Source organism: Bubalus bubalis, chromosome X, assembly GCF_019923935.1.
Source record: "Bubalus bubalis isolate 160015118507 breed Murrah chromosome X, NDDB_SH_1, whole genome shotgun sequence".
NCBI lineage: Eukaryota > Metazoa > Chordata > Mammalia > Artiodactyla > Bovidae > Bubalus > Bubalus bubalis.
In genome coordinates, this window is record NC_059181.1 from 105,909,743 (window position 1) to 105,923,965 (window position 14,223).

General features: G+C 43.4%; 1 protein-coding gene across 4 annotated transcripts in view; it reads right to left on the minus strand.

The window, feature by feature from the left end:
* F8 (coagulation factor VIII) overlaps positions 1–14,223 on the minus strand; it is a 146,788-nt gene that overhangs the window by 115,710 nt on the left and 16,855 nt on the right. For 3 of the 4 annotated variants that reach the window (XM_025276848.3, XM_006060854.4, XM_025276849.3), the window contains exons 3-5: positions 10,837–10,958; positions 6,972–7,094; positions 2,074–2,286 (exon numbers count right to left, since the gene is read on the minus strand). In XM_025276848.3, the coding sequence (XP_025132633.2) occupies positions 2,074–2,286; positions 6,972–7,094; positions 10,837–10,958 (458 nt within the window). The remainder of the gene's footprint in view (positions 1–2,073; positions 2,287–6,971; positions 7,095–10,836; positions 10,959–14,223) is intronic. The other variant, XM_025276850.3, reaches the window with a different exon arrangement.

Here is a 14,223-nt window from a genome sequence, read left to right on the forward strand (position 1 = left end):
TGAATTGCAGCACGCCAGGCCCCCCTGTCCATCACCAACTCCCGGGGTTCACTCAAACTCACATCCATCGAGTCAATGATGCCATCCAGCCATCTCATCCTCTGTTGTCCCCTTCTCCTCCTGCCCCCAATCCCTCCCAGCATCAGGGTCTTTTCCAATGAGTCAACTCTTCGCATGAGGTGGCCAAAGTACTGGAGTTTCAGCTTCAGCATCATTCCTTCCAAAGAACACCCAGGACTGATTTCCTTTAGAATGGACTGGTTGGATCGCCTTGCAGTCCAAGGGACTCTCAAAAATAAATAAATTTATATTAAAAAAAAAAAGAGTCTTCTCCAACACTACAGTTCAAAAGCATCAATTCTTTGGCGCTCAGCTTTCTTCACAATCCAACACTCACATCCATACATGACTACTGGAAAAACCATAGCCTTGACTAGACGGACCTTTGTTGGCAAAGTAATGTCTCTGCTTTTGAATATGCTATCTAGGTTGGTCATAACTTTCCTTCCAAGGAGTAAGCGTCTTTTATTTTTTATTTATTTTATTTTATTATTATTATTTTACTTTACAATATTGTATTGGTTTTGCCATACATCAACATGCATCCACCATGGGTGTACACGTGTTCCCTATTTTGAACCCCCCTCCCACCTCCCTCCCCATACCATCCCTCTGGGTCATCCCAGTGCACCAGCCCCAAGCTTCCTGTATCCTGCATCGAACCTGGACTGGCGACTCGTTTCTTATATGATATTATACATGTTTTGTGGGAGAGGGATGGGGGGATGATTTGGGAGTAAGCATCTTTTAATTTCATGGCTGCAATCACCATCTGCAGTGATTTTGGAGCTCCCCAAAATAAAGTCTGACACTGTTTCCACTGTTTCCCATCTATTTCCCATGAAGTGATGGGACCAGATGCCATGATCTTAGTTTTCTGAATGTTGAGCTTTAAACCAACTTTTTCACTCTCCTCTTTCATTTTCATCAAGAGGCCTTTTAGTTCCTCTTCACTTTCTGCCATAAGAGTGGTGTCATCTGCATATCTGAGGCTATTGATATTTCTCCCGGCAATCTTGATTCCATCTTGTGCTTCTTCCAGCCCAGCATTTCTCATAATGTACTCTGCATATAAGTTAAATAAGCAGGGTGACAATATCCAGCCTTGATGTACTCCTTTTCCTATTTGGAACCAGTCTGTTGTTCCATGTCCAGTTCTAACTGTTGTTTCCTGACCTGCATAGAGGTTTCTCAAGAGGCAGGTCAGGTGGTCTGGTATTCCCATCTCTTGAAGAATTTTCCACAGTTTATTGTGATCCACACAGTCAAAGGCTTTGGCATAGTCAATAAAGCAGAAATAGATGTTTTTCTGGAACTCTCTTGCTTTTTCAATGATCCAGTGGATGTTGGCAATTTGATCTCTGGTTCCTCTGCCTTTTCTAAAATCAGCTTGAACGTCTGGGAGTTCATGGTTCACGTATTGCTGAAGCCTGGCTTGGAGAATTTTGAGCATTAGTCACACACTTAGATGTACTATTTACCTTCATGGAGGTTTCAAGGAACCTAATGCAAAATTTGTATAAAGGACTACTGAGACAGCCCATAGGATATGTGAAGCATAAAGCAGAAGAAGAGAAAGTGAAAGTGAAGTCACTCAGTTGTGTCCGACTCTTTGCGAACCCACGGACTGTAGCCTTCCAGGCTCCTCTGACCATGGAATTCTCCAGGCTAGAATACTGGAGTGGGTTGCCATTTCCTTCTCCAGGGGATCTTCCCAACCCAGGGATTGAATCCAGGTCTCCAGCATTGTATGCTGACTCTTGACTGTCTGAGCCACCAGGGAAGAGAAGAGATACCTAATTCCAGAATTTGGCTTTTGTTGGCCATTAGAGTGCCTTGTGGCTACATGGGATGCATAGATCCTACCATGCAGTTCTATTCATCTCAGAGACTATTCTCCTTTCCATGGCCATGATTCTAAGCAAAAGAAACCTGTTTCAGATTAAAGAGTGAAGCACCATTTTTTATGAATTGACACAGATGTTTGTACTTCCTACTTTTTCTTATACTTACCTTCCCTACAAATTAGCAGGGCTCCAATGAGACCTGAGTTCACGTCTTTCACCAGGTCCACATGAGAAAGATATGAGTAGGTGAGACATGGTGGGTCAGAGGCTGTTGGACCATTTTCTTTCAGGATCTGCCAGACGTAGGTATGACTTTTACCAGGAGTGACTTTGTCATCTTCCTTCTCCCTTTGGCTGGTTTCATCTTTATATGCAGCACCTAAATCAAGGAGGGATAAAGTTGTCCTTTCTACGCCCACTGCTCACTCGAGGAGGCATCAAGTTTATTGTCACCAGTAGACTCTATGCAAGAAGCAACTTTTCTGAAACAATTTGGAATACTAAACAGCAGCAGCTATAAATGAAGAGAAGCCGCCTTATATATTTCAGAGGAGTTCTTGACCACTAGGGCAAATGTGAGTGGTTGAGTGGTTCTGTGAGAACTTCAGATTGTAACAATAATACTGCTTCCATTATTCCATCTTTTTACCTAATTCAAGTCAGTTCAATTCAGTAGACAAACATTGGGTATGTGCTTTGTTTCAGACTCTTTAGTAAGCACTGGTGAGGGTCAGGGAAGGGTGAGATGCAGAGATTTTTTTAACAGATATTTTCTTGCTCTCTCATTCTTAGTGATGTTAAAATTGACCTCTGAATGATCTGATACCTTTATTCTACAATGAGCACTATATGTGTTCATTCTTAAAGCAGTGTTATTGGTTCTAGGTCATTTCACTGGACAGAAGTAGAAAATATTCAAAGGCACTGACCATAACGCTTACACTGTTATTGAACTATTTTTCTAACAACTCGCCTTGGTTTCTTGAATTCATAATGGTCTCTAGGACTCCAGAGCATTCAAGGCATTCAGGGTGTTCTTCATTTATACTCCATCTTACCCCACAATAGCTATACATCTAATAGAGGGACCTCTCTAACAGAGCACAGGAGACCCCTGCATTGACTCACTACAAAAGCAGCCTCTCTTATAAATGGGTATCCCTCCACTGGGCATTAGGGACAATTGGCTTAATCCAGAAGCAACAGGGGACCAATATTGGTGCTTAGCAGACCCTGGTGGACATTTAGAAAAACATGAGCTGCACTTCGGGATGGAGAGTGTCATCATGTCTCTGTGTGATTGTGGGTTGGTAGCAAATTCTGAATAGTGAAAACATTTGGATAGGAAGAGAGGGGATCACGGAGGGGTAAAAAGGGGGCTTCAACTGTGTCTTCTGTTTAATTTCTTAAAATAAAGTAGGCAAAGACAGCAAAATGTTAAGATTTGCCAAAGTGCAGTCTGGATGGGAGGGCAGTTTGGAGGAGCATGGATACATGTATCTGTATGGCTGAGTTCCTTCTCTGTCCACCTGAAACTATTGCAGCATTGTTTGTTAATCAGTTATACTGCCATACAAAAGAAAAAGTTTTCAAAAAAGATTTCCCAAAGTGAGCTAGGGCTTCCCTCAAAACTCAGTGGGTAAAGAATCCGCCTGTAATGCAGGAGACCCTGGTTTGATTCCTGAGTCGGGAAGATCGTTGGAGAAGGGGTAGGCTGCCCACTCCAGTATTCTCGGGCTTCCCTGGTAGCTCAGCTGGTAAAGGATCCACCTGCAATGTGGGAGACCTGGGTTCGATCCCTGGGTTGGGAAGATTCCCCTGGAGAACTGAAAGGCTACCCACTCCAGTATTCTGGTCTGGAGAATTCCATGGACTTTATCGTCCATGGGGTTGCAAAGGGTAGGACATGACTGAATGACTGTCACTTTCAAAGTGAGCTAATGGGTACATGTTTGTTGGCTCTATTATTTCCTGTACCTTTTTTTGTTTGTTTGAAATATTTCATTAGCAAAAGAATCCCCTTTCACCTAATAGTATAGTTGGGAGAGGGATGAGGGGTTAATGAGAGGTCAAGAGTGTGTGAAAACTGCATCTGTCTTGATGAGGACAGTGAGTGGATTGGGAGGATATCTGGGCAGTGGTAAGGCACCACTTAAGGCGAGGTGCAAGGTTTATTTCAACTATAGCCATTTGCTTGGTTGCTAGTAGAAGAGATGGAGAACAGATTTCACCAGGGTAGCAGTTTAGCCAAGAGAATAGAATAAAAATCAAGGAGGCCAGGAACCTGTGGATCCCAAGGAGAATGAAGAATTCTTGGAGTGGGGAGGGAAAGAGTGACGGCTGGCAAAATAGGAGAATGTTGACAGCTGGAACCTGAGATCTTGGATTCGACTCAGGTTGCTCACAACAAGGTCTGTCCTTCGGTATAGACAAAGGTGATTTGTCCAGACCAAGTGAAGTGGTGCCTGGGCAAAAGCATTGTGCATAGCCTTGAAAGTTGCCATGTCTACTCAGGTATGTTTCCTTTGGGAAACCTCTGTCTTCAGAGTCTTACTTGAGCTTCTATACCAGCCACCTGCAAATACTCTGAGAAGAATGCGTTTTGTGCAATTGCCATCTTCTGTTATATTCCGAACAACACTGTTGGGAACATTCGAGAATGTTCTAGAAAGCCCTCTATTCACCCCCCCCCCCCCGCAGCTGTATCAGCCTTGCCCCAGGCATGGTCAAGGGCCCCAGAGCCTGACCTGCTCAGACACCCCAGCTCAGTGACCCCTGGGCATGAGTACTCAGCCACAGGCCAAATGCTGTGCTTCAGAGGCTACTGCACTGCACATTCTCGTGCTTTCAGTTGCTTTTTCCTTCTCCTGATCTTGGCTCAGCAGCTTTGGGTCGGCACCTGTTAACTTGTCTGTCCCCATGCTGTCTTTCATAGCCTCATTGTGTGGCCTTACTTACAGCCTAGGGTGGTGTTAGAACCCTACTTGTCCAGAAAATAATTTAAAAGAATTTCTCTAGCACCGGGTTTCCCTTTTCAGCTCAAGACCAAACTTGAAATTTCCCTGGATCTGCTTTTAACTCTCCTTCTGGCTCCTTTGACAGACATTCCATGGGAATTAGCTGTCCTGACATACATCTTATGCTTTTAGATTCTATTAGCTAGAAAAAGTCACGTGGTCATGTCCAATACTAATATGGTAGGGAAATGTACTACTCCTGCTCTGGAGGAAGGGATGGCCATTTGCTGAACTGAAATACAATTTCCCAGAGTTTTGGTTTGGGAGATTAACATGACAGGCTTACAAAGCAGCTCAGTGGTTGCCTGGGGCTGGGGGTGGGAATGGGGCTTGAACAGCAAGACCAGAACTTCTTGACACGGTTGGTGTTGGTGGCCCCATGACTGTGGCCCCATGACTGTCTGAATTGAGCCAAAGTCATCAAACTACTTTAAATGACTGAATTTCGTGGTATGTAATTTAAACCTCAATAAAACTGTTTTAAAATGCTATCGGAAAACCATACACAAAAATTCATTTGTGATGGGTTATAGGCTTTGGCATGAAAGGCAAAATAATAGAACTTCTAGAGGAAAGCATGGAAGAAATCCTTCATGACTTGGGGGTAGGCAAATGGCTTAAACAGGACCCAAAGTCTAACATACAAGGAAAATATGTGATACCTTTTTTGTGTGTTTCATTAATGTTTGAACTTTCATGCTTCACTAACTTTAAGAACTGTACCAAAAAAATTATCAAAAGAGTGAAAATTCAAGCTACAGACTGGAAGAAGATATGTAAATATTTCTATCTGTCAGAGGATTTGTATTCAGAATATATAAACTAACTCTACAAATCAATCAGAAAAAGATAAACAAATCATTGTCTTTGTAACAGGAAAAGCACTTAAACAGTTGATCAGATAGTTTATTAAAGGATATCAGAAAGGTCAATAAGCATGCAAAGTTATACTTAACATCATCATGGATTTACCTTACATGCTGGGGCCCCTAGGCTAATCTAAGGAGGCCAAGAATTTGTGGATGATAACATATAAACACACAGGCTTGTGATAGGACTATAAATCACATGGGCATGAGGCCACTGACTCACTGTGTTGTTCCTGGACTGTTGTATGTATGAGAGATTAGATAGACTATTTTCCTAGAACTCACAAGGCTTAGGGTACAAAACAGTCATCTCTATACTGAGCTCCTAGGTGCAGAATTGGGGGAACCCTGGTCTCTCTAAAATGCGCCTAGATTAGTTCTGGACACCTTCAAATAGATAAGCCTCATGGAAATAGCCTGTTAGGCATCGGGCAGAACCTGGGATGCCTTTTCCTCTATATCCATGCCTGCTCCTATCTTTCACCTTCCCTCAGTCCACGTCTGCCCTGACCTCAGGAGTACAACCGAGAAAGGTAGTACTCTTCATTTTTGCATGAGAACTTAGTCAACATCGAAGCATAGTCAGACCATACAGTACAGGACATGTGCTCCAATAATGTACTGATGATTTGCTTGAATCTTCTTGATCTGTATATGTCATAGTCCATCTGGGCAATATCAGGGTCCACTGTGATATTCCCTTTCATTCCTTCTTGCACTGTGGGGATTGTGGCCAAACAGGTTTTTTTTTTTTTCTTTCTTTCTTATAATGAAGTCAGCTTGTGCTTCAGCTAGTTGGCCCTAACCACATGGTGACATCCCTATTTTAGCAACTGGGAGAAGGGGAGAGAAAGGAAATGTCTGAAAAATCTGAATCTAAGGAAGGAGAAGGAGAATTCGGTTTCATTGCTACACCAATGGCCTTGATCTTCCCTAGGAAGTTTTCTCGGCATAAGAAGGCAGATAAAGTGGGATTTTAGGATCTGTGGCCTATTTCCCCAAGGGATAACAAAGGACAGAGACAAGCTTTGGGATAAGACCAAAATAACAATGTTCTTGACTTCATGCAATGGGCCTAGGTTTGAATCCTGACTCCACCCTTCATTAGCTGTATGACCTTATACTCAATACTCTTCTGTCCATAGTATGACTGAACCATAGGAGGGCATTTGACTCACCTTCAGAAGATTTCCAGTAGGATACGCCAATAGCATGAAGACTAACAGGATGAGAAGCCATATTCTTAAATGTAATGACCACGGTGTCATAAACCTCAGCCTGGATAGTTGGACCCAGCAGACCTGCAATGTCATTTGGAAGGATGTTTAGTTGGTAAGTCATGTCCGACTCTTTTGCGACCCCATGGACTATAGCCCGCCAGGCTCCTCTGTCCATAGGATTTCCCAGGTAAGAATACTGGAGTGGGTTGCCATTTCCTTCTCCAGGGGATCTTCCTGAGCCAGGGATGGAACCCACATCTGCTACATTGGCAGGCTGATTCTTTACCATTGAGCCATCAGGGAAGCCACATTTGGAAGGTAGCACTCCAAAAAAATATGTTATCACAAAAATGATGGTCAAAGTCACAGGAGAGAAGCAAGTCCTTCAGATTACTGATAAAAAGTAGTAGCCAAATGAATACATTAACTTCTATAACCAGCCCAGCCTTACAGTTGTCCTGAGGACAGATTTCCGGCAATGCATTCAATGCATTGATTCATTCAACTAATAATTGGGTTCCTACTATATTCTATAAACCATCCTAGGCACTAGACAAGAAGTAATTAAGAAGATAGGTCATAGAGATCAAATTAGAGAGACATTAGTAAAATTGAATGTCGCTCAGTCATGTCCAACTCTTTGTGACCCCATGGACTGTATCCATGGAATTCTCCAGGCCAGAATACTGGAGTGGGTAGCCTTTCCCTTCTCCAGGGGATATTCCCAATCCAGGGATCAAACCCAGGTCTCCCGCATTGCAGGCAGATTCTTTCCCAGCTGAGCCACCAGGGAAGCCCAAGAACACTGGAGTGGGTAGCCTAGCCCTCCTCCATGGGATCTTCCCAACCCAGGAATTGAACCGGGGTCTCCTGCATTGCAGGCAGATTCTTTACCAACTGAGCCATGAGGGAAACTATTAAATATGTAAATAAACAGGAAAACTTTAGGTTGTTATAAATGCTGTAAACCATGGTGGCGTACTAGAAAATGATGAGGCAGCAACCAGAAGATACTTTAAAGATAGCAAAGTAACCTGTGGCTGAAGCAAAGTGAATAAGATAGAAGATAGCAGAAAAGAAGGTTATAGAGGCAGGCAGGGAATATAACATGTAAGACTATGGAGGTTACAGGAATTTAGAAGAAGAAATGGATTGGAGACTTGTTTTTGAGGAAGACATACAAAATAATAATATTTTGAATGAATATTTATAATATTAATAAAAATATTAATAAAAAGAAACATCAGTTAAATAGAATTCGAGAACCAGAAGGGGAACTCTCATGCCCTGTAACAATAGCAGAGCCCAAGGAGGAAAAAATTCCTCATCATTGTTGGCAAGGACTCAATCAATGAGCAGCCGTGGACTCTCTGTTTTCCTGAGCCCTTCCAAGTTCCTTTACCCCTCTGCGAACTGTGCTCTTCTCTTCTTGTTATTCGAGGACTTGTTTGCAACTTGCTGTGGTTTCAGACACGAAACTGCCATCCTCTGCTGATCCTCAAGAAACCCATCTTTTCTGGAGAGACATCTGATAGTCTATTTTAGGTCAGCAAGTCAACAAGACTTGCTCATGAGTTGCATGTTGAAGATGGGGCGGGAGGGAAGCATGAAAGACATGGGAACCAGGCATGACTCCTGTGATTTTGATTTGTGCAACTGAGTGGTCATCAGGCCATGGCACAGAAAATTTTGAGGAAATTGATGACTTACAGACAGTCATACTAGATATAAGTGAAAGTGAAAGTGAAGTCCCTCAGTCATGTCCAACTCTTTACAACCCCATGGACTGTAGCCTACCAAGCTCCTCTGTCCATGGGATTTTCCAGGCAAGAATACTGGAGTGGGTTGCCATTTCCTTCTCCAGGAGATCTTCCCAACCCAGGGATTGAACCCAGGTCTTCCGCATTGTAGCAGACGCTTTACCGTCTGAGCCACCAGGGAAGTCTATACAAAGTATAGTTCAGTTCAGTCATTCAGTCGTGTCCGACTCTTTGTGACCCCATGAACCGCAGCACGAGGCCTACAAATGGCTTTACTGAATGGACTGGATTTAGTGGGATGAAAATATGAAACAGGTTTCTTTTTCATAGTTTTTAATTGTATGTAGAATTTCCCTTTCTCGCATTTTGAGCAATCCCAATTTTCCCCCAAGTAACCTTCACATACTAACAGTATTATCGTAGGTACTAAGAAATCCAGTCTGGCCTCATAGCAAACTTTTGATGTTCCCTGCAATTCAGGGATTCCCCCCTCCTCCAGTTCAGCTCTGAAATAGACTCAGAAATCAGTAATGGGGAGAAAAAGATATTTGGTTAGCAGGTTCACTGCTTTCTCACCTTCCCTCCCCAATCACCTTACTGCCTCTGGACTTTCTAAGGTTGGAGCTTAGGACAGGAGTGGAAAAAAGGCATAATTATAAGATTTTTTCTTGGTCATTCAGCGATAATGTGGCTTTGGTACCCCCTGCATGTGGCATAGGCCAAATTTCTACATCTTTCTTTCTTAGAGAACTTATATGAGTTCTTCGAGAACTCTCTCCCTCTCAGTATGGTGACATCCTACTCCATTTCCCCCTGGCCTGTGATATGCCCTGTCCAGTTTTCACTTTATCTCTCCTCTCATTTTGTGCTTCTGAGAGTGCAATCACGCAGATCTTCTCTGATGGGATCACCTAGCCCTGGCAAAAAGTCCTCTCAGGCAGGGTCTTCTTGAGGCAAGTTTTGTCCAATAATCTTCCTGGTCTCACACCTAACAGTGGTGGTGCAGTTAGCTTCTGCCATATCCCACTCTCCTTCTGATGCCATCAGGGGAAACTCTGCGAGACTTTGGCCTTGAAAGTTTTTTCCAGATAAAAATGAGGCACGAATCAGTATCCTCCAAGTGCCAAAAATTCTCTCAAGTTTTCTAAACGTTTCTGCTAAAGCCTCCCTCACTGCAGCTTGACATGGTGGGGAGGGGAGATCCTTCCTCTCCGTGGGGATATATACAAAATACCAAAAATGCTTTCACAGGAAATCCTCAAACCTAAAGTTTTTCATAAGTTCCTAGCCTTCTTTTATAAAACTTGAAGGTATATGATGGCCTAAAGGTTGCTGAACCAATTTGGAGCACTATCTGAACAAGTCTTGAATAGGTGGGCTGTTATCTTTCTTTAGAATTTGGGACTACTTGTCAGCTATAATTCTCAGAAATAATTCTAAGACAGGAAATCTTAACACCTTGTTACATGCTTATTTGGGCTTCCCTGGTGGCTTAGCTGGTAAAGAACCTGCCTGCAATGTGGGAGACCTGGGTTCGATCCCTGGGTTGGGAAGATTCCCCTGGAGAAGGGAAAGGCTACCCACTTCAGTATTCTGGCCTGGTGAATCCCATGGACTGTATAGTCCATGGGGGTCACCAAGAGTCGGGCACGACTGAGCAACTTTCACTTTCACATGCTTATTTGACATCTAAGTGGAGGTATCAAACAAGCAGTCTGAACTGAAGATATAAACTCGGGGGTTACTGGCATATATGATCTTTTAAAGCCATGAGCATGGATAAGACCAACTAGCAATTGAAAGCAGGGAGAAAAAAGAAAATGAACCCAGGTCCAAGATAAAGGGCACTTGAACATCTAAACACAGGAGGAGATCCAGGAGATCCAGAAGACTGAGACCATTTGGTCAGTGTATTTCCCCAAGAGGTGGTAATAAGGGAAGGCTGACGAAGAAAATATTTTCTTTGGCAGCTGCCCTCTTAAAAAACTGCAGTCCAAGGCTGGGTAATCCTTGCAAGGAAATAAGACACCCAGTTTCACAAGAGTCAATCTTGTTTACATTACCCATCCATGGTGGCCTGGGCTTGGCGATGTTGAAAAGTTGATCCGTGAACTCTACAAACACAGTCTTTCTGTACATGACTGAGGTGTTGAATGGAAAAGGTTTGGGCACTCTGGGAGGAAACCTGTGTGAAGAGAAAAAGTCATTCATTTGGTTGACCCTTCTCTGAACCTGCTTGGAAAAATAGCTGGAGGTCATGCTTCCATCCCACTCTCCTCTACCATAAATAAGGCAGACTGGAAATGGTATCTGGATCCCTGCTACAGACTGAATGTTTCTGTGCAGAACCCTCATGAATGGGATTAGTGCCCTTATAAAGGACCCCCAAGAGAGATATCTCACCTCTTGTAACCATGTAAGTTACAACCAAAAATGGCATCTCTGAACCAGCAGGAGGGCTGTCACCAGACACCAAATCAGTTGGCACTCTGATCTTGGATGTCTGGCTTCCAGACTGTAAGAAATAAATGTCTATTGTTTATAAGCCACCTAGTCTATGGTATTTTGTTATAGACGCCTGGACAGACCAGGACAGGCTGTCGCTGGAATTCTCCAGGCCAGAATACTGGAGTGGGTAGCTGTTCCCTTCTCCAGGGGATCTTCCCAACCCAGGGATCGAACCCAGGTCTCCCACACTACAGGCAGATTCTTAACCAGATGAGCAAACAGGGAAGCCCAAGAATACTAGAGAGGGTAGTCTATCCCTCCTCCAGTGGATCTTCCTGACTCAGGAATCGAACTGGGTCTCCTGCACTACTGGCAGATTCTTTACCAGCTGTGCTACCAGTGAAGCCCAGACAATTCGTAACATCTGTCAAATCAAAGAGCAAATCTTTCCTCATAGCTTAGTTGGTAAAGAATCTGCCTGCAATGCAGGAGACCCGGGTTCAATTCCTGGGTCAGGAAGATCCCCTGGAGAAGGAAATGGCAATCCACTCGAGTAATCTTCCCTGGAAAATCCCACGGACAGTGGAGCCTGGAGGGCTACAGTCCATGGGGTCACAAGAGTCGGACATGACTTAGCAACGAAACCACCACCACCATCAAATCAAAACACTGTTTTCAAAAGTCATCTGACACATTAAGTGCCATACAATAAGAAAAAGCATAAAATCAATACTCATACACTACAAGCCAAAAAAACCTTTGCCAAAACAATAACTATAACATCCTTCAATTTTATCTCTAAAAAATACTACAACTTTCATCTAAGTACCTTGAATTCAATTTTGTCAGTATATACCTAAAATTACCAGATACCGCCAATTATCCAAGGTGGTTCAGTGGTAAAGAATTCACCTACCAATGCAGGAGACACAAGAGACATGAGTTCGATTTCTGGGTTGGGAAGATCTCTTGGAGAAGGAAATGGCAACCCTCTCCGGTATTCTTGTCTGGAAAATTCCATGGACAGAGGAGCCTGGTGAGCTACAGTACACGGGTTCGCAGAGTTGGACACTACTGAGCATGCGCGTGCGTGCACACACACACACACACACACACACACACACACACACACCCACCCACATCCATTTACGCATGGATCAGCTACTGAATCAGATATTTCATAATTATGTTCAATTCAGTCACTCAGTCATGTCCGACTCTTTGCGACCCCATGAATTGCAGCACGCCAGGCCTCCCTGTCCATCACCAACTCCCGGAGTTCACTCAAACTCACATCCATCAGGTCGGTGATGCCATCCAGCCATCTCATCCTTTGTCATCCCCTTCTCCTCCTGCCCCCAATCCCTCCGAGCATCAGAGTCTTTTCAAATGAGTCAACTCTTCGCATGAGGTGGCCAAAGTGCTGGAATTTCAGCTTTAGCATCACTCCTTCCAAAGAACACCCAGGACTGGTCTCCTTTAGAATGGACTGGTTGGATCACCTTGCAGTCCAAGGGACTCTCAAGAGTCTTCTCCAACACCACAGTTCAAAAGCATCAATTCTTTGGCGCTCAGCTTTCTTCACAGTCCAACTCTCACATCCATACATGACCACTGGAAAAACCATAGCCTTGACTAGACGGACCTTTGTTGGCAAAGTAATGTCTCTGCATTTCAATATGCTGTCTAGGTTGGTCATAACTTTCCTTCCAAGGAGTAAGTGTTCTTTAATTTCAAGGCTGCAGTCACCATCTGTAGTGATTTTGGAGCCCCCCAAAATAAAGTCTGACACTATTTCCACTGTTTCCCCATCTATTTCCCATGAAGTGATGGGATGCCATGATCTTAGTTTTCTGAATGTTGAGCTTTAAACCAACTTTTTCACTCTCCTCTTTCACTTTCATCAAGAGGCTTTTTAGTTCCTCTTCACTTTCTGCCATAAGGGTGGTGTCATCTGCATATCTGAGGTTATTGATATTTCTCCCGGCAATCTTGATTCCAGATTGTGCTTCTTCCAGCCCAGCATTTCTCATGATGTACTCTGCATAGAAGTTAAATAAGCAGGGTGACAGTATACAGACTTGATGTACTCCTTTTCCTATTTGGAACCAGTCTGTTGTTCCATGTCCAGTTCTAACTGTTGCTTTCTGACCTGCATATAGGTTTCTGAAGAGGCCTGTCAGGTGGTCTGGTATTCCCATTTCTTTCAGAATTTTCCCCAGTTTATTGTGATCCACACAGTCAAAGGCTTTGGCATAGCCAATAAAGCAGAAATAGATGTTTTTCTGGAACTCTCTTGCTTTTTCAATGATCCAGCGGATGTTGGCAATTTGATCTCTGGTTCCTCTGCCTTTTCTAAAACCAGCTTGAACATCTGGAAGTTCACGGTTCACGTATTGCTGAAGCCTGGCTTGGAGAATTTTAAGCATTACTTTACTAGCATGTGAGATGAGTGCAACTGTGCTTGAGCATTCTTTGGCATTGCCTTTCTCTGGGGTTGGAATGAAAACTGACCTTTTCTAGTCCTGTGGCCACTGCTGAGTTTTCCAAATTTGCTGACATATTGAATGCAGGACTTTCACAGCATCATCTTTCAGGATTTGAAATAGCTCAACTGGAATTCCATCACCTCCACTAGCTTTGTTCTTAGTGATGCTTTCTAAGGCCCACTTGACTTCACATTCCAGGATGTCTGGCTCTATGTGAGTGATCACATCATCGTGTTTATCTGGGTCGTGAAGATCTGTTTTGTACAGTTCTTCTGTGTATTCTTGCCACCTCTTCTTAATATCTTCTGCTTCTGTTAGGTCCATACCATTTCTGTCCTTTATCGAGCCCATCTTTGCATGAAATGTTTCCTTGGTATCTCTAAATTTCTTGAAGAGATCACTAGTCTTTCCCATTCTGTTGTTTTCCTTTATTTCTTTGCACTGATCGCTGAGGAAGGCTTTCTTATCTCTTTTTGCTATTCTTTGGAACTCTGCATTCAGATGCTTGTATCT